The 20,000-nt window shown below is 47.0% G+C and overlaps 4 protein-coding genes across 5 annotated transcripts in view; 2 read left to right on the forward strand and 2 right to left on the reverse strand.

Moving 5' to 3' along the window:
• LOC134025172 (1-phosphatidylinositol 4,5-bisphosphate phosphodiesterase beta-4-like) overlaps nt 1-6,053 on the forward strand; it is a 51,347-nt gene extending 45,294 nt beyond the window's left edge. The window contains exons 32-39 of the mRNA XM_062468068.1: nt 428-543; nt 698-773; nt 881-1,056; nt 1,184-1,285; nt 1,402-1,459; nt 1,916-2,002; nt 3,234-3,714; nt 4,829-6,053. Coding sequence (XP_062324052.1) covers nt 428-543; nt 698-773; nt 881-1,056; nt 1,184-1,285; nt 1,402-1,459; nt 1,916-2,002; nt 3,234-3,302 — 684 coding nt within the window. The 3' untranslated portion in view covers nt 3,303-3,714; nt 4,829-6,053. The remainder of the gene's footprint in view (nt 1-427; nt 544-697; nt 774-880; nt 1,057-1,183; nt 1,286-1,401; nt 1,460-1,915; nt 2,003-3,233; nt 3,715-4,828) is intronic.
• The window catches only part of fermt1 (FERM domain containing kindlin 1), a 214,090-nt gene that overhangs the window by 164,226 nt on the left and 29,864 nt on the right, over nt 1-20,000 (reverse strand). The gene's annotated exons all lie outside the window — the stretch shown is intronic.
• Nucleotides 9,868-15,462, forward strand: lamp5 (lysosomal associated membrane protein family member 5). Of its 2 annotated transcripts, XM_062467710.1 has the most exons (8): nt 9,868-10,034; nt 10,218-10,522; nt 11,193-11,371; nt 11,714-11,845; nt 12,007-12,103; nt 13,032-13,220; nt 14,316-14,490; nt 14,690-15,462. In XM_062467710.1, the coding sequence occupies exons 2-8, from the start codon at nt 10,465-10,467 to the stop codon at nt 14,697-14,699; spliced, it is 840 nt and encodes a 279-aa protein (XP_062323694.1). In that variant the 5' UTR covers nt 9,868-10,034; nt 10,218-10,464; the 3' UTR covers nt 14,700-15,462. The 2 variants fall into 2 exon arrangements, with proteins under 2 accessions (XP_062323694.1, XP_062323695.1); XM_062467711.1 differs by having other exon boundaries at nt 9,869-10,522; nt 14,316-15,451.
• pak5 (p21 protein (Cdc42/Rac)-activated kinase 5) overlaps nt 16,132-20,000 on the reverse strand; it is a 10,410-nt gene continuing 6,541 nt past the window's right edge. The window contains exons 7-9 of the mRNA XM_062468069.1: nt 18,427-18,552; nt 18,159-18,293; nt 16,132-17,890 (exon numbers count right to left, since the gene is read on the reverse strand). Coding sequence (XP_062324053.1) covers nt 17,735-17,890; nt 18,159-18,293; nt 18,427-18,552 — 417 coding nt within the window. The 3' untranslated portion in view covers nt 16,132-17,734. The remainder of the gene's footprint in view (nt 17,891-18,158; nt 18,294-18,426; nt 18,553-20,000) is intronic.

A 20,000-nucleotide genomic window follows, 5' to 3' on the forward strand; every position in this document is an offset into this window, starting at 1 on the left:
CACCCCTGGCTCCTCGACCACAGTGGTCAGGATGTGTGTGGGTCCTGGACACACTAATGACCAGCACTCATGAATCAGCCGTTATACAACCACCTGTCACAGACCGCTGTCTGGTTCATCAAAGGACACTCTTTCAAAACACCCTCCGATTGCGTAACCTTCATTACAATTCCACAGGCTTTTCTTGGATGAATACTGTTGTTGCGGTTGGTGTAATCGTATTCATGTGTGCCTGATTTAGATTTGGTTCTGAAAGATTGAATTTCAAATGAGCCGTTTCTACCTATGCCAATGTCTGATCAGAGTCCACTTGCGTAACATTCATTACAATTCCACAGTCTTGCTGGATGAATCCTGTTTGTAATTGATTTAATTGATCTGGTATGAGCCATTTCCAGCGGTCTGAGCCTGTGTTGTGTCTCCCCAGGACCAGAACACCATGCAGAAGTCCCACTGCACCCAGGTGGACAAGATGATCGCCCAGCACGACAAGGACAAGCTAACCCAGGAGAAGCTGCTGGAGAAAGCCATCAAGAAGAGGGGGTGAGGCGTGTGTGTGTGTGGTCTGGAGGGTCCTCCAGGGCCTCACCCCTCCGGGCCCCTGGCTCCTACTGTCTCTCCTCACCCCTCTGGGCCCTGACTCCTGCTGTCTCTCCTCACCCCTCCGGGCCCTGACTCCTGCTGTCTCTCCTCACAGGGAGAACAACTGTCAGGAGCTGAAGAAGGAAACGGAGATCAAGATCCAGACCTTAACTACAGACCACAAGGCTAAGGTACGGGGCGCTAAGCAACAGTAACTAGGAGCTTTGTACCTGTGGATGCTCACTTGAGGGATGCTAACTCCACACAAATGTGTGTGTGTGTGTGTGCGCGCGCGCAGGTGAAGGACATCACAGCCCAGCACACTAAGGAGTGGTCAGAGATGATAAACTGTCACAGCTCTGAGGAGCAGGAGATGAAGGACAGTCATGTGACCCAGCAGTGTGACCACCTGAAGAAGCTGCTGAACACCGTGCAGGAGCAGCAGACCCTGCAGCTCAAACTCATCCACGAACGGTAACACACACACACACACACAATAACACAGGAACACACAGACAATAACACACCCACACACATGCAGGAACACACACGCTCCTTGAAGGCTTCCTTGAAAACATTGTCTGCCTTCCTTTCCTCACAGACAGAGCAAAGAGATGCGTGCCAACCAGGCTAAGACATCAATGGAGAACAGCAAAGCCATCAGCCAGGACAAGACCATCAAAAACAAGGCAGAGAGAGAGAGGTGAGTCACACCAGTTTACCTTGAGTCAGTAGACGTCATTGGAGCAAGCCAGTGTAACTGAGCACATCCAGGTGAAGGTGACTGTCTTCATCCCGTACCTCTTCCTCTCTCCTCAGGAGGGTGAGAGAGCTCAACAGCAGCAACACCAAGAAGTTCCTGGAGGAACGGAAAAGGGTTAGGGTTTAGCCTCCCGTTCACCAGCTGGAGTTTTGGTTGTACATGTTCTGGGTGAATGACAGTGACCTCGTTCCTCTCTCTCTCCTTCTCCTCCTCCTCTCTCTCCTTCTCCTCCTCCCCCTCCTCTCTGTCTCCTCCTCCTCCTCCTCTTCTCCCCCTACTCTCTCTCCTCCTGCTCTCTCCTCTCTTTCCTCCTCCTCCTTCTCCTCTCTCTCCTCCTCCTCCTTCTCCTCTCTCTCTCCTTCTCCTCCTTCTCCTCTCTCTCCTCCTCCTCCTCCTTCTCCTCTCTCTCTCCTTCTCCTCTCTCCTCTCTTTCCTCCTCCTCCTTCTCCTCTCTCTCTCCTCCTCCTCCTTCTCCTCTCTCTCTCCTCCTCCTTCTCCCCTCTCTCTCCTTCTCCTCTCTCTCTCCTCCTCCTCCTTCTCCTCTCTCTCTCCTCCTCCTCCTCCTCTCAGCTGGCCATGAAGCATCAGAAGGAGATGGAGCAGTTGGAGAAGGCCCAGAGGGAACAGCTGGAGAAACTGGACAAGTTCAATGAGCAGGTAAACAGTGACCTGCAGCTTCCCCTCCCCAGCCTTAACACAGAACATACTAAGAGACATACCCCACTCACCTGAGCCCAGCGATCTGAGATTCTTACAACCGTGTAATCACATGTTCACTTAGCTGGCGCTTTTGTCCAAGTCTAATCTCCAGAAGCGCAACTGAGCTTCCACCCTGCTTCTGAGGGCTCCAGCGTTGCCTTTTCACGTTGCCATCTGGTCATGAACTCATCGCCTGTACATGTATGTTACTGTACATGTATGTAACATGTGTGCCCTCATTCATTTGTTTTTAATTTCATTTGCTTTCCTTGCACAGCTTTTGAAATCACACCATGCAAACAAACAAGGTAGGAAATACCATCCCTCCAGTTTAGCTTTCCTCCCCTCATCTCTACATCCATCATCCCTCCATTCTTTTTGTTCCCAGTCTTCAAACTCGGGTGTCTTGCTAACCCTTTCCATTTCCCCCAAAAAAACGTTGAATGTGTATCGTTATCCTGTGTGTGTGTGTGTATACAGTTTAAGTACAACTGTACGTGTGGTCTGAGTCGTTTATCTGACGTGCAGCAATAGAGGGATCATTTTAGTAAAAAAGCAAGAGAGAGCATGTTTGTATTTCCACCATGTCATGAAAGGTGCCTGTATGTTTTAAATGCAGCACTCAGGGTGTCGTAGCCCCGCCTCCCTGCCGTGAGTCAGGGATCTGAGTCAGAGGGTTGCCTAGCAGCCAGACCCAGTCGACTCACACATGCATGACTCAGCATGCTGCAACACTGTACCTAAGAGCTTCATTTAGTGGGCTCTCAGAAGAGTGACTTATTACAACAGGACTGGACATAGACTGAAGTCAGGTGGCTGAGCGGTTAGGGAATCGGGCTATTAATCAGAATCAGTAATTGGAAAGGTTGCCGGTTCAAATCCTGGCTGTGCCATATGACACTGTGTCCTTGGGCAAGGCACTTCACCCTACTTGCCTCGGGGGGAATGTCCCTGTACTTACTGTAAGTCGCTCTGGATAAGAGCGTCTGCTAAATGACTAAATATAAATGTAAAGTCTGTTTTGAACTGGGTAGACAGCAGATGAAGAGATATTGCAGTACAGATGGGACTGTGTGAAGTATGGAAGCCTACTTTAACAAAGACTATAATCTGTGGGAGTTTTTTGCGGAATACTGTTGTTTGGTGTGTGTGTGTGTGTGTGTGCTTATGCTGTTGTTGCCTCTGGCAGGCCAAGGACATGCAGCAGATGGTGAAGTTGGAGGAGGAAATGGACCGCCGACCAGCCACAGTGGTGTGAGCGACTGAGGGACACACACTCTCACACACACACACACACACGCATGCATGTACACTCCAACCACAGAGAGGTGTGACACCCACTCTCGCCAGAGACAGACACAAATCATACACATACGCACAAACACACACTCACTCTCTCTCACACACACACACACACACACACAGATAACTGACCACCCCTCATCCTAAGACTCACCAGTGGCAGGCTGTGTTCTCCTCCTGGTACTGGACCTCCGTCCTTCCACCAACACCTGCTACCGCCGGCACAGTCCTGTCTGCCGTCTAAAAAAGCAGTGGCAGTTGAAACCAGAACAGACTGCACCGCACACACACACACTCTCTGTCTTCAGTCCGGTGTCTATCTGGTTGTCATGGGGGCAGGATGTAACAGATCTGTCAGGGTGCCAACGGTACGTTTACAGGTACCAACCAAACCCAACTTGGAGGGAGGGGGACAAATATTTATTAGTTTTAACTTTATGTCGGCACAATATGTGAATTATACTGTACGCTACACCAGAGTTGTGTCCAGAGCACTTTAAATGTGGTAGGCCATCCTAAATGATCAGGGGCACTACAGTATGTAGCAGTTCACTACGCTCTCTATGTTTTGATAAGAATGTAAAAACTAAACGTGTAAGCGCTCTACAAAGGAGAGACGCCTTCCCCCACACCTCGTACCCCCACACCTCGCACCCCCACACCTCGCACCCCCACACCTCTTACCCCCACACCTCGTACCCCCACACCTCGTACCCCCACACCCCCACACCTCGTACCCCCACACCTCATACCCCCACACCTCGTACCCCCACACCTCGTACCCCCACACCTCGTACCCCCACACCCCCACACCTCGTACCCCCACACCTCGTACCCCCACACCTCATACCCCCACACCTCGTACCCCCACACCTCGTACCCCCACACCTCGTACCCCCACACCTCGTACCCCCACACCTCATACCCCCACACCTCGTACCCCCACACCTCGTACCCCCACACCTCGTACCCCCACACCTCATACCCCCACACCTCGTACCCCCACACCTCGTACCCCCACACCTCGTACCCCCACACCCCCACACCTCGTACCCCCACACCTCGTACCCCCACACCTCATACCCCCACACCTCGTACCCCCACACCTCATACCCCCACACCTCGTACCCCCACACCTCGTACCCCCACACCTCGTACCCCCACACCCCCACACCTCGTACCCCCACACCTCGTACCCCCACACCTCATACCCCCACACCTCATACCCCCACACCTCGTACCCCCACACCTCGTACCCCCACACCTCATACCCCCACACCTCGTACCCCCACACCTCGTACCCCCACACCTCATACCCCCACACCTCGTACCCCCACACCTCGTACCCCCACACCTCGTACCCCAACACCTCGTACCCCCACACCTCGTACCCCAACACCCCTACACCTTGTAGCCCCACACCTCTTTGTTTTTAGAAGAAAAAACGATCGTATTCTATTCCATTGTTTTCAACAAACAAAGCAAGACCCACACCTCCAGGTGGACAGGTCAACGCACTGAGAAGGGAGCCTGGACAGAGAAACCAGCCGGCCAGAGTGTTCTGGTGCGACTGTCTGCTCTCACACCTCTCAGAAGACTGGAGCAGGGAAGGGTGTGTACTTGGGACACAAAACAAGGTCCCTACTCGCTCTGTATCACCCTGTCACAGCTCCCACAGAGACATGCACCTGTGCAGAGCAACACTGCAGGAGAGGAGGGCTGTGGACAGTACCGTTACACAACATTCCCCTCCATCTCCACCGGAGGCCAGGACCCCACCGCAGGGTCCTAAAGCCCACACCTGGGTCGTTCAAGACTGGAGTCCTGACGTCAGCTGCTGTCTCCGTGTCTGGCTAGCCCACACCTCAGTCCCTCTGTTTCTGGGGGGCTGAGTGGGTTCCCTGCAGAGGGCCGAAGAGCTTAGCGACAGTATTAATAGGCTTATTACAAGCTTATTACATGGCTATCAAACGCTTACTTGATGTCCCTAGTGGCTAGAGAGGCGCCTGCCATGTCGTCGTAACAGCTTAGACAATGTGGGCTGAACTAAACAGCTTATCGGCGTGGCCAGAACATCCATTCAGTATTGTCAGGGGAAGGGCCCGCTGTTGGACAGCTCTTCCTAGACGGGGGTGGATGACTTGACAGGGTACAGTAAAGGCTGGAACAGTGTGGGTGGGGTGTTTAGTCCAGAGAATGTAGCTGGGGGTCTCTCTGTAACCATGGAGACAGTTGAGTGTATTTAAGGTGGCTGAGTTGTGATGTTTTGAACCAATGTCAGGTTCCTACTCCCCTGAGCCAGGGTTTGGGGAAGGGACATCTCCCAGTATCTATGGTGTGGGACAGTTCACACAACAAGCATCAGACGTGATGGGAGTGTTGTCTTAGAGGTCCTGACAGAAAGAGGTGAATTATGGAATCGTTTGTTCAGAAATGACTCATGGGTACTGTAGTTTTTGTGCACATACAGTAGACAGCTGTGTTGTCAGGCATTCATGTGCATGGCACTACACTCAGAAAACTGACCAAACCAATCGCTTTACACAGATAGGCAAAAGAAAAACACACCAATAGTTCTTTTAAAGTTTTATTCTGCTGTTTTATTCTGCTGTAATTCCTTTAATTAAAAAAAAGGTAGATGAGATAATATGTATATACTGGGATGTATGTAGGTAATGATTTTTGACCAAATGTGTTCAACGGTTATCCTGTCAATGAAGGGCTGGGTAGTTGTACGGTTTAGTTGGTTTCTTGGAAAGACAATTATCAACCACGGCGTTGTCTTTTCTGTTTCTGCCCTTCCTCTAGCACCGCACACCCCTAATGCTCTGTCCACATATCTACTGCAGAAATACGAGTAAAGTGCTTTTAAATTTTATTCCATCGCTTTCGAAATGTGCCACTCAATGTCTGCTAGGACGTTTAAATTATTTTACAATGATATATGCCAAAATAAGGGGTTATTTATATAAAGATATATAAATACATATACATATAATATATATTATATATTAAATATAATGTGTAGTTTAAGACTAATGTTTGTTAGAGGCTTTTTTGCACTAGTTGAATGTTTCTGTTGTGCGATTTACGTAACCTTTCGCTCTGTAGTTTGTCGAGAAAAGCAGATTATTTTTGCTAAACTATGTCGCTTTTGATTTCCTCAATTTCTATAGCCTCTTTTTGTTTTCTATTTTAACTGTAGCTTGTCGACGGACCATTCTGTGCGTGTTTTTGTATTTATATTGTATTGTTGAACTTCTAGCAATGAAAATACTGTTGTTATCCTGCTTCTTTAATACTGTTTTATAGTATGTGTACCAATAAACTATCCAGGTGTAAAATGGAACCTGACGTTGTGGGGGTTTATTCCTGTGTGGTATAAGCCTAAGGTATCCTACCACAAGTGTCAGTTATTTAACCTGCTGCGAAGATGTGCGACGTCATTATATACAATTCAAAATATTTTATATAGGAGAATAGAAGGACATGTGTTAATCCGAAGGGTAGGATCTAGGATCCATTCATTTTATTTTGGTGGTTAAAGTCGTTGAACTGTGTAGTAAATGGGTTGTGTGAGGGTGCTACAGTAGTTTCGTATGTTACTTCAGCGTGTCGAACACAGGCCGTGTTTTCGTGGTTTGTTTTTGTTATCAGAACGAAGGATAGCCAACTGAGTAGTGAGCGAGAGGGTTAACGCACCCACGCGCTTCTCTTTCATGCAATCGGGGCTCGGGCTAGTCGGGTTGCTAGTGTTCAAACCCGCTTCATAATCACATTCAACAAGCGCTTAATGAATTCTCGTCCCCTAACCCACTCAAACACGGGCGGTTCACTCTCTGAAGCCCTTTATTATAATTAAGCTAATGTTTCCATTAGAAAACAGAACAAAGTATGATAATGATGTTTGCGTTGTCTTGACAACTCGGTGCAACATGGCTTTCCATGACTATAAAACCGTGTTGAGGGGTTGTTTTTTTGGCAGTGTACATAGAGTTGGGAGAGAGGTTACCCATAACCTGCTCCACAGCAAAGAATGTTTCGTCTACATCTGTAAATGAGACAATCATTTTTAATACGACCATGTTTAACGTTACAGAAAAGTCCAACGGACAAACGGGCACCAAAATTCTTTTGGAGGCCATATCGAAGGATAAGGTCCACTTGGTGAAATTTATTCTCGATGCGTTGGATGGGAAAATTATCGATTCCAAAACCGAGGGTGCGCAGACCCCTCTGATATCCTCAGTTCTTTTACCGGACTCAGAAACACGCTGCAAGTTCATGGAGCTTCTGATCCAAAAGGGCGCCAGCGTCAACTGCAAGGACGAGAGCGGGCGCACGGCGCTAAGTTACGCATGTGAAAAGGGATACTTAGACGCGGTGAAAATACTGGTCAGACATAATGCTGACCCAGAGATGATTGACCTGTGGGGGAATACCGCTCTGATGTACGCGGCAGTGGCTGGTCACTCTCCCGTCCTCGAATTCTTAGTGAGAGCTTTTAAGAGGCTGGGTCTTCAGCTAGACCGACAGAACAAAGTTGGAAATTCGGCTGTGGAGGTGGCAAAGTATCTTGGCCACACCGACTGTATTTTTGCGCTCACAAGCAACCCCAAAAAAGTGCGAGAATTTGAAGAGAGTAAGCAGACAGACTGTTCATACTGTGGTGTAAATGATGAGAATGTGGAAGGAAAGTTGAATCCCTTAGTTAAGCGACGTGAAATCCTGCAAACAGGTCCAACGAGTGACTGCTCTGCGGCAGTGGACGCGACCTGGCATTCGAGAACTACGGGTCGAGGGAGGAATTCTTTAATTTTAAAGAGTCGGTTACAATCTATGGACTCTATCGAAGAGTACGACAGAGAGAATGAAAGCTCTCCGTCCTCTCCACAAGACTTCATTTTCTCTGGTGTTCTTACCCCCAAACCTCCTCTTCGGACATGTAAAGACCAGACCTGTACCTTCTCTAAGCTGGGGGAGAAGAGGAGCAGTGACGGTCACCTGCCCCCCCTGACCAGAGGGAATGAGCATCAGATGTCCGTTCTCTACTCGCCCCGGCCAGCCAAAAACCCTCCCAGAGGTGCTTCAGCCACCCCTGCATCCAGTACTCTTGGCATCTTGTTGACACCCATCACGGGCAAAAATGTTAGAAAAGGTGGACTTGATCAAGTAAAACTGAAGCCATTAGACCCCAGTGTAAGAATATTTGACGAAAGTTACTACCAAAAAAGATGCAGTTTGCCGTCCAGTATCCTCAGTCCCACGCCACCTGACCGTTCCTTAATGCCGTTACGCAAAAGCAAAACTTTATTATGGAGACACGGACCAACAGTCGTTAACACGGACAGTCCTGAGACAACAGCGCCAGTCGCGACCTCGACTACTTTCTCGGTTCTAGGTAACAGACTACTGAGGCGGTTTACTTTCCCTGAGTTTAAAAAGATTGGCCAAGAATCTCAACAGCAGGGCGCATGTGATTCACAAGGGGGAGATCCCTCCTTGGTTTCATCGCGAGGAATTCCACGCTCGGAGACGTTCCCGCTGAGCACGAGGCACCCCCAGGTGGGTAGCAAGCCGAGCATCGACAGCATCAGCGCTGTGAAGTGCGAGTTTGACTTTCATTTGAGAACATCCCCTCCTAAATGAATATTTCCCTTTGTACGTCATGCGTAATTGCCAAACTTGGAAACGTTGGACATCTTTTGATTCCAGTACCTTACTAACACAACGGAAGACCGCAGATATATGACACTGTGTTTAGATAAAACACAACTCTTCAGAAATGTAGGAACGGATTTGCTGCCTCTGTTTTACTATAGATAGGAAAGGGCGGGGCTAATGGTTTGGCGTTTGCCCCAGACACGTGTAATGCGCCAAGGAGGAACTGTGTCACATGTACAGGTCATAATGTATAGGCTATTGACCCGGAACTTTAACACTACAAATCATCTTTAACCCCAAGTTTACACCCAGGCTTATACACCAAGGCTTATAAAAAATATTTGAAATCAATAGGCCTGTCTGCCTTATTTTGTAACTGCCTTTTATCTGTTTTGCTTATGTGTTCTGACTGTAGTCAATCCCGTACAAATAAACAGTTTGTTTTTAATCCATTAACTTGTTTTGTGTAAAAAAGAAAGAGATAGCAGTATGTATCTCACAAGTTGAATACCTTGAATGATCAGGGTTCCATGTACTGTTACATACAGCTGAGGGAAAGGGGTGACATCATTTCACGATCCTTTTCTATCGTGAATATCCACTATCCGTCATCTGACATCCCTCATAATTTACTGCAAAGACTAGAATAGTACAGCACCCCTTTTTAACATGCACTGCTTCAATGACGGAAAGAGTGCGGGCACGAGCCAATGGCACAGCAGAGCCTTCAGTAGGTGAGAGTCTCGGCAAGTGCCGGGTTTAGCACGGTCATCATCAGAGCTCTCACACACTGCGCAGTGTCCTCACGCATGAGTTCACACACTCTGCACGGTGTGTGAGAGAGCGCGTCACCAGACTGCAAGCCACGCACACTCACAATAGAAGCAGCTGCAACCTTGCCTAGAAGCGGTGGGGGAGGGGAGAAACGATTCCCCCCCCATACACATCACCTCTACTTAGCTGCAAGCACGGAGTAGGAAACAACAGCATTGCGGGAACAACTGAATGCGGCCAACTGCTTTTGGTGAACGAACTTCTTAAAGGAAACTTCTCTCATTTGTCAAATGCGCGCCAGGGTCAACGCTGCGTATTGTTAACGCTTACCGGCATTATGAGAATGTGCACTAAAAACACTGTTTCGCCGTCGTCGCCACTAACCTAAAGCCTCCCCTAACTGTCGGTATTTCGGGGATTCCTAAAAACACAGGAACCTACAGCTACTGCGGTGAACCCCGGATGCTATCACACACCTGGAGATTTGCTGCATTCGCGATGATCTGAGAGCGTGACTCCCGGGCGCTGAGCAGCGGCATCCCTCTCGCCCCCTCTTTCGCTCTCTCTCTCTCTCTCTCTCTCTCTCTCTCTCTCTCTTTCCATCCCTCCCCTCTCTTTCTTTCTCTCTCTCCGTAGGTCCACTACAGGCTACAAGTCAGTTAGCCGTTTTAGCCAGAACCATGGAGATGCTTGGTTTCAGGACCCTGGTCAGCGGCAGAGTTTTGCTGTGTGTGCTTGGTAAGCGCTTTGCTAGTGTGTACTGTAAGTGCGTGTGATGGGGTGTTGCTCGCGTTAACTGACAGAATTTCAGTCGTGACTCCTCACTGCAGTCCGTGTGATGTTAGGCTTAATGTGTGTATGTGTGTGTGTGTGTGCTCTCTCGCGCGCGCGCGCGTTGTTTATGTGTGTATGTATTTATGCGTGTCAATGTGTATCGACAGATTCCCCGTTACATACTCTCTCGAACGGTCGAGAGGCACTTTGAGTGGGTAAAAAAGTATAATGATAATGCAAGTCATTGATTGTTAGTATTCATAGCACATACGGTTGGCTATTACATCACGACCATCTTTTAGACTCGATTGTGGTCTTCTTCCTATGCCAAATCACTTGCAGCCCCGGAGATTGCGTCCAAGGAATGTGATTGTCATTAATCTGCCCCTCGTGACTTTTGAGAGAATAACTTTGTGACGACTAACCTTTCAGTCCTCTGTCAGCTCTTTTGCTGATTCTGCATTTTTGCTCATATGGCAAGCAATGAGCAATATACACGTCTAAAGCCTATATCTAAAATAGATCTCATTCCATTTTATTATAGATTCTCTATTCTCTATTTTCCATTCTGGTATCTATTCTATTCAACTTTAGACTTTTCTATTTTATGCTGACCCAGCCTCACTGTTGGCAGGTATCCTGGCCCGGTCCAAGGTTCTTGCTGAGCAGGAGGGAGAGAACCTCTCCGGTCTCTCCACAAACCCGGACAAAGGAATCTATGCAGTTCGGGAAAACGGGACGACCTGTCTCATGGTGGAATTTGCTGTTCGGTTTGTGGTCCCATATGATGTGCTGGCGCTAAACGGGATTGATGTAAGGGTCATTTGGGTCTTCTTAGAGCTTAACGCAAATCATGGATGTTTCAAAATGTCTCTATAGGAGCACAGATGTTTGTTGATTCAGCAAACTTCACGGTAACATGACCTGTTTCCTCGCATAGTAATGTAGCCTAGGTCAAAGGTCGCTTTGATGTTAGGCCTTTTATAATTTATTGCATTTTGACGCATTGGCTGCCCTTCTGTATGCCGTTCAAAGCATTCATAGGCCGTATGCATTGAGCAACTTGTCTATGATTGTTCAGATTATCCGAGAAATTATCCTTTATAATCAGAATTACACCATAAGTAGCCTATTTTCTTTTATCCTTTCTTGTAGTTGATAACGGAACAGTCCTATCTAGCACTGCCTCGTGGCGCGGAGATCGAGGGAAAGTGCGGGAGCACGGAGGCGGAGATTCACATCTCGTGGAAGAATAACGCCTACACGCTCCGTATCTACTTCACAAAGGTGGGCGAGATAGGGAAAGGCTCTAGAATCCCAAATCACATCCTCTCCCGAGGGAGTCTTCAACAAATGTTTAAACATAAGAAGATAATGCAAAGAGAATATATTTTGAAAATATGGAAATCCCTCGTGTGAAGGATGACGTTTTGCTGACTGTGTTATAGGAATTCCGTGACCAGGAAAATGAAGTGTGGAAGTTTAGCAAGGTCCAGTTCGTTTATGACACGTCGGAGACATCCAATTTCATCAACGCTTACAACCGTGAGTAGGCTAACCCACTCAGCAGTTCTCATTCAAAAGTAATTTCACAGATGCAGTACACACATTTACAAAATCTATCCAGGCATACTTTTACAACGTATTTAGATGTTTATTTTTGTAAATGTATAGGCTAAAGCTTACTTATAGACTTCACACGCATTATTATCGTATTATCATTAATAAAGTTATTCTTATTATTTTGTAGTCTTATTATTTAAGTTGTTTCTATTATTTTGCATATTATTTATGTGCTTATCATCCATGGGTCACAAAATAAGGGTACACTGCTATCGATCCATTGTTTTTTAAATTATACTGAAAGCAGTAAATCAAGTATATTTGCTATTGAGCTATACATTTAATAATTATGCAATATGTTATATTTAATTTACCTCTGTACAAAATGAATGTCTACAATTTAATGCTTTACTGGCCACCTGGACTCTGAATGGCTTTTGCTATTTTCGTCTTTAGAAAACAAATTTTGAAATAGGTTGATGCTTGTCTAGTTCTGTGTTTCTGACATAGTATAAAATGGCATATATTGACAACTTGTATTTACATTTAGACATATTTAAGGCATTTCTGCTTTATTTTGTGACAGTGTAGAGGGACAGGAGGGAATGTAGGGAAGAGAGGGGAGAACATGCAGGGAATAGCCAGGGCTGGAGCGCTGTGTGTGTGAGAGAGAGAAAGAGAGAGAAAGAGAGAGGGAGAGAGAAAGAGAGAGAGGGAGGGAGAGAGAGAGAAAGAGGAGAGTGGGGGGGAAGGTACCAAGACAGATCATGAAAAAAAGAAAGCAAAAGTGAGACACAAAAGATATTAGTATATATCATTACCCACCTATTTCTACCGTCACCTTCTCAGAAGTTAACCTCCTGTCGTTCCCCCCCCTCCTCCTCCCCTCCCCCCCCTCCCCTTCCCACAGCTGGGAAACACACTGCCAACTCCCACCACCTGTCTGCGCTAGTGACCCCTGCTGGCCGCTCGTATGTCTGCCAGGCCCAGCAGACCCTCACCCTCATCTCCACCGACCACCAGAAGGGAGTGACGGTTGCCATGAGCGACATTCAGATCCAGCCCTTCGACATCAACTCTGACTTCATCTTTAGTGAACGTGAGTCACATTAGCGTTGCGTACGGTCTGCACGATTCATGTTCAGTGCCATTATGCATGCACTGTGTAACCTGCCCATATAAACTCAAAATTTAAACTCAATACCATCTTTATAGATGGTCGTCTTATGGTCAATAGGTAAAAGCGTATCTTATCAACCTTGCACTGTCTAAAGGAGGGATGGTGGTAATTGTGAAGATGGGGATATGAGAATGATGATGCGATGATGATGACAGTCGGGACGACCCGATGATGTAAAGGTGATGATGATGGTGACAATGATGATGAAGATAAGCCTTACATGACAGTCCTGTTGGAGCTGTTATATCACTTTGCAGTTGCTGGTAAAAAATCCCTAGATAGATAGTCTCTCTTTCTTTCTCTCACTCTCTCCCTCCCTCATCCTGGGAGGGTACTGCTGCAGTAGGAAGAACAAACCAGAGCTGCAGAGAGAGAGAGGGAGAAAGAGACAGAAAGAGAGAGAGGTCATTAGGACTTCATGAGGTAGTTATATCCTTGTCCTCCATGCAGGTCTGATGTCTGTGCTTATGTACTAATGTCCTCTAAAGCATGGCACCCTATGGAGCCTGCCTGTTTCCACTGTAAACTAGCCTCCGTTTCACATTTACATTTAGTCATTTAGCAGACGCTCTTATCCAGAGCGACTTACAGTAAGTACAGGGACATTCCCCCCGAGGCAAGTAGGGTGAAGTGCCTTGCCCAAGGACACAACGTCAGTTGGCATGACCGGGAATCGAACTGGCAACCTTCAGATTACCAGCCCGATTCCCTAACCGCTCAGCCACCTGACTCCCATGGAGCTGGTTTCTGTGCGATTAGGACCCTTAACATGTCTCTGAGGTGTTGTGCTCCTATTCATGACCTTTGACTTCATGTCAAAACTTTCATTCTCCTACTAACTCACTCTCAGGGTGTGTGTGTGTGTGTGTGCATTTGAAGGTATCAGGTTTGAGCTCATTTCACCTGATAAGGGCATCAGTAACAGTTGATTGAATACTAGAGTCTTGGAACTCAATGACAGCACACACGTGCAAACACAGATCTAATTTTCTATGGTGTCTGTTTCTTTTACAGCTTTTAAATGCATCACTGACCAGAGAGAACGACTGGAGGAAACCCTTCCGCTGGTCCTCGGCTTCATCTTATGCCTCATCATTGGCATCACGTTGACCGTCTACCACTTCCACCTCAAACTCACAGCCCAACAACAGCCACAGCTGCCCAGAGACCGCTCCATGTACAAGAACATGTAAGCAGCCCGCGCCAGCTTTTTCCAAAGTAAACACGAAAATGACTGAGCTTCTTTCCCACGACATCAAAGTACATCTGGGGCAAAAACGTAACGACGATGTGGGTCGAATTCTAGATTGAGAAGTGACGTAAACGTTCTCGAACAGTCAGATGATTGATTTGCCTAAATACGTCGATGTTTTCTTTTCTTTTGTCAGACATCTTTGAATTGCCGCGCAAGCCTGCGCTTTCATTCTCCTCCATAACGTGTCCAGTTTTCTCTGACCTCACTGCTAAAGAATCTCGGTCCATTAGTCCATAGTAATATATTTGTGTGAAGTTTTCTTTGTTAATCTTTTTTGATTATTTGTTATGAATGCAATCCTAGTGGTAAAAGTGGACCGTGTTGTGGTGTGCAGGTGTTTTGTACGACCTTCACGAAATCACGAAAAAGAAATGTTTGCTTTGAGTGGGCGGATCCTTTTCCAGATCCCAGTTTATGGAACATATCAGAAAATATCAAATAATGTACATAATTAATTAGCTAAGAAATCCTGTGAAGACTTGCAAATGAAATATTATAAAATTATCTGAGCCTATCAGAACGTCTGAAGAAAGTGTATCGTTGTGAAAGAAAAATATTTAAAAGAATAGATGTATGATATTTTCCGAACGACTATGCATAATTCTATGCTGATGCAAACTTTGATGTGCAGTATTCCGTTCACTAAAATAAATTTAATGGGAGTCATAAAACTGCGCATAGAGTAAGTTTTTTTTTTTCGACTGTCGACTGCCTCTGTCTGGTGTCATTGGGCCAACTTGTTGATTCAGAAAGATCGTTACCACCTCTTGTCCCATTATTTTTCACCGAATGACAGTTAATCAAATACAGTAAATGGATTATCCTGTTAGATGCAACGAGCGGCACCAAGGTGCAACTGCGACCAGTGTGATCGATGCTCCTGGCGGGAAAGACGGGCCGGGCGAGTTGCAGATCGAGTATTGATCTAGTCGTTTGACTCCGGGCTGAAAGAGGAAACGCGATATGAACAAGTCTAATCTAAAATAAATGGAGCATCCTTGACACACGCACAACTTTTAGATTTAACACCAGACATCATGAATCATCATCGCCCCTGACAAGTCGTCATACTTAAAGCCGTAGACTTGTCCTTTGCATTCATGTCTAACGCAACCACCTCACAACTCCCATTCAGCAAGCTTCCCGTGCGCATAGGCATCACGTGAGAGGTGTGTGATCGTTTGTCACTCCATGTACGAAGACAATGAAACACACAAGCAGATCATCAAGCTTTCCTAGCAGAGAACATTGGCCACTACCGATTTTCTTGTAACTGCTTTTTTACTGCCCTGTGGTTAAAGTGTCTTCCTCTGAGAGAAACAATTCTCCATTCCCATTCTGCAGGGTCAAACCAAATCAATATTCCATTATGGTGCCTCAAAGGGAAAAAGCTTTGTGGAAAGAAAATAAATAACGTCATAAATGCTGGGAGCCTGAGATAAGGGTCTGTTGGGAAAGAGCTGCACCTGGGCTGTTTGTACAGTATTTAAAACTATTTTGTTCACAGGATCTCAATGTAACACTGAGAAGGCATGATGATAAGATAGTGGGAAGAATCCATGCAACACATTTGACTGTTTTTTATGTGCTTTTTTAATTGAAACCAGCTTCACTGATAACAAACATGCAAAATCACTGTACAAGCGACACCACAGATAAGTATTACTCATTCAACAGCACAGACACGCACACACACTGTACAAAGATGCCGTCAAACGTGCCCAGTCACGCACAGGCGCACACACACACACACGCACACACACTCACACACTCATTTTCATATTTACATGTCACAGTGAACGATGGGTAAAAACAATAGGGGGATCCAAGATCACACTGAGTTTGTGGTCCAATCAGAAAGTGAGAATGGCAGCACAGATCCAGTGATTGGGTGAGGAGTAATGGGAAGGATGACAATGAGAAAGTCATTTAGTAAACCAGGCCTTAATGATTGAAAGCTGCTTCTCAGATATTGCTCAAGAAGTCTTAGATGAGCGCCCTTTAGAGTTAAGGAGTATGATTATGTTGATAGTATGCTATATATAAAGAAAAAAGTAATTTCTGGGAGAAATCTTTTGTTTTCATCATATCCACTGTGCTATGATTAAATGTGTTTTAATAATTACAATGTCTTAAATACAGGACAGGGTGTAATAAATAAGTTGGGGTATTGCTTGTATCATATAACCAATATCAATGTCTGCTGATATCAAGAAATGTAAAACAAAAGAAAAAGGCCACACTACCAAAAAATAAACCTTCAATTCCAAAAAATAAATACATACTTTAAAACAGCATACACCTTTTCCACATTGAATGGAGGCTCTGTCTACAAATGTAAGATAATAAATATATTCAGTATTTTTTGTAACAGTTAGGGGTTGGTTTATTTGGAATATCTCTTACATTTTTAATCAAAAATGGATTATAAACAGTAGGAAACTCTGAGTTCTATTTAATACTGCCCATATCACAAGTGTTACGACACAATAAAATACTGCAAATTATCAAAACTGTACAGAAAAACTTACAATTGTCTCTAAAATACATTTTCACTGTTAGTGTGAGAAGAGAGAGGTGAACAGAACCAAGTTCCCTCCACCGTCAGAAGAACAACCCGTCCTTCTGTCTCTCCACAACGCCCAAACCCCACAGCCTCACAACCACCTCTCATCCCCCTCCTTCCTGATTGCTCTGCAATCTGCTGCTTCTGTCTGATGCGGCGGGCCCACCTCGTCACAGCAAGGATCCCTCAGCACGGCTGCGTCCAGACAGCCTCAGCCGCTCACCGCACACCCTTTAAGCTCTAGTCCATCGATGGCTACTATAACTCTACAGGGAGTCGGGACTCGACAGCCTAAGAAAGAGAGAAAATGGCACCAGACTCCATAGAAGGCTCCCGGCGTGTAACTGGCTAGAGGAGCACTCAGCAGGCCACAGGAGAGTGTGTCCCAACACTGAAGAAGACTGGCCCCTCTGCTACAGTTTTACTGTATATATTCAATATAGTAGGTATCTCAAGGCTCCTTTACTTTTTTTGAGGGGAAAGAGGGTTAGAAAAATTCCTCTAGCTAAACTACTTCACGGTTACAGGTGTGAGTTACTCTCAGTGGCTGGACAGTCACTGGTCACTGGGTGTTTGGCTGGGTCAAGGTGTCGCCGCCCTGCTGGGGGGAGGTCAGCGATGCCGGTAGTGTCTCATCAGGGGCATGATGCAGGAGGGGGGACCGGAGAGCTTCAGGAAGGGATGCTGGAGAAGCTCCAGAGCTGTGGCCCTCTGGGAAGGTTCCCTCACCAGCATCAGGTCCAGGAACGCCCGCAGCACAGACGACACCTGGGGAACAGACACACGGAGAGACCTTAACCTCACGTAGCCTTTCACGAAACCAAGAGTCTAATACGATGGGCAAGTTCCATAAAGGTACATAAGTTCATTCTCTAGAGAGACCTGGTTTAAAAAGCATCCCTGTGTGTACAGGTGATACTTAACCCTTTCGAGTGTCCTGTTACTGCTGATGTAAATGCAGTAAGGGTGCCACACTGTGAAAATCCATCCGATAATAACTCCTTCCCTGCTAGGGCAGGTTGCCATGGCGCCTCACCTTGTGGGACTCTTTTAACCGCGGGGGCATGTTGTCTCGGATCCTCCTCATGGCTTGCAGGGGGGGCTCATTAAAGTAGGGGGGCTCCCCATCCACCATTTCTATCACCATGATGCCCAGGGACCAGATGTCCACCTAGACACACACACACCAGAGAGCAGAACAGCTGTTTTATCTGTTTGGGAGAAGCTTACCCACTGAGACTGTACCTGCATGGAGGCAGTCCTGGTCTCCTGCTTTGTGAGTGTGTGTGTGTGTGTGTGTTTACCTCTGTACCGTAGGGTAATCTGGAGATGACCTCCGGTGCCATCCAATAGGGTGTGCCCACCAGGGACTTCCTCTTAGGCACCTCTTTAGACACTTGGGCGCAGAAGCCAAAGTCTGACAGCTTTATCTGAGGGAGGTACACAACATTATCTAGCATCCTACCTCAGGACTGGGTCCATAAGTGTTCACAGTAGCAAACACAAAATAAAGAATACATGCTTCTGTTAAACTGTGGAAATCCGTGTAAGATTCTATTACAGAGAAACCTCCAGGTTTGAAGTTCCAACACACAATGACCCTTCAGAAGAAAGAGGTTTCATACAAGACACTAATCCTGCATATTAGCACTTAATTATCCATCAATTAATCATGTCTTATCAGCTCGTTAGGAGGCATTAGGCTGGATTTAATTACTGGGGCACGGGAGCTAATTGATGATGATGAGTTTCTGCAGTTTGTGGAGTGGTGCTGCAGGAGGAGGAGGGGGGGGAAGGAGGAGGAGAAGGAGGGGAAGGAGGAGGAGGGGAAGGAGGAGGAGAAGGAGGGGAAGGAGGAGGAGGGGGGAAGGAGGAGGAGGATGAGGGGAAGGAGGAGGAGAAGGAGGGGAAGGAGGAGGAGAAGGAGGGGAAGGAGGAGGAGAAGGAGGGGAAGGAGGAGGAGGAGGAGGGGAAGGAGGAGGAGGAGGAGGGGAAGGAGGAGGAGAAGGAGGGGAAGGAGGAGGAGGAGGAGGGGAAGGAGGAGGAGAAGGAGGGGAAGGAGGAGGAGGAGGAGGGGAAGGAGGAGGAGAAGGAGGGGAAGGAGGAGGAGAAGGAGGAGGAGGAGGGGAAGGAGGAGGAGAAGGAGGGGAAGGAGGAGGTGGAGGAGGGGAAGGAGGAGGAGGAGGAGGGGAAGGAGGAGGAGAAGGAGGGGAAGGAGGAGGAGAAGGAGGAGGAGGAGGGGAAGGAGGAGGAGAAGGAGGGGAAGGAGGAGGAGGAGGAGGGGAAGGAGGAGGAGGAGGGGAAGGAGGAGGAGAAGGAGGGGAAGGAGGAGGAGGGGAAGGAGGAGGAGAAGGAGGGGAAGGAGGAGGAGGGGAAGGAGGAGGAGAAGGAGGAGGAGAAGGAGGGGAAGGAGGAGGAGAAGGAGGGGAAGGAGGAGGAGGAGGAGGGGAAGGAGGAGAAGGAGGGGAAGGAGGAGGAGGGGAAGGAGGAGGGTTGTTGAAGCATGACCAGAGAAGGTCAGTGACAGGGGCTCCGGAGAGGAGTGTCACATCGATGGGTGGTCCAATGTCCGGGTCACAGGAGCCGTGTGTGTGTGGGGACGAACAGACAACCACTCCACTACTGTCATCTGAAGTACATGACATCACATGACATCAAATTATTATGTGAGTTGAATCTATTTATTACGTGAATCTCTGTGATAGAACAACGTCCAGTCTGCAGAGATGGGAAGTAACAAAGTACAAATACCTGATACTAAAACAGGTAGTAGTAATGGCTACTTTGTCCTTTATATGTCAGAGCCCACACTTCTTCACTTTAACTTGAATGAAAAAGTATGGTTCAGTAATGTTTACCAGAGTCTTTTTAAACATGA

Source organism: Osmerus eperlanus, chromosome 8 (genome assembly GCF_963692335.1).
Source record: "Osmerus eperlanus chromosome 8, fOsmEpe2.1, whole genome shotgun sequence".
NCBI classification, from domain to species: Eukaryota; Metazoa; Chordata; class Actinopteri; order Osmeriformes; family Osmeridae; genus Osmerus; species Osmerus eperlanus.

What these genes read in the sequence shown, in the direction of transcription:
- lamp5 (XM_062467710.1), top strand. Translation starts at nt 10,465, where the DNA reads ATGGAGATGCTTGGTTTCAGGACCCTGGTCAGCGGCAGAGTTTTGCTG. An exon ending in TGGCGCTAAACGGGATTGAT is followed by an intron (nt 11,372 to 11,713) that starts GTAAGGGTCATT and finishes CCTTTCTTGTAG; the next exon opens with TTGATAACGGAACAGTCCTA. An exon ending in TGACTTCATCTTTAGTGAAC is followed by an intron (nt 13,221 to 14,315) that starts GTGAGTCACATT and finishes TTTCTTTTACAG; the next exon opens with CTTTTAAATGCATCACTGAC.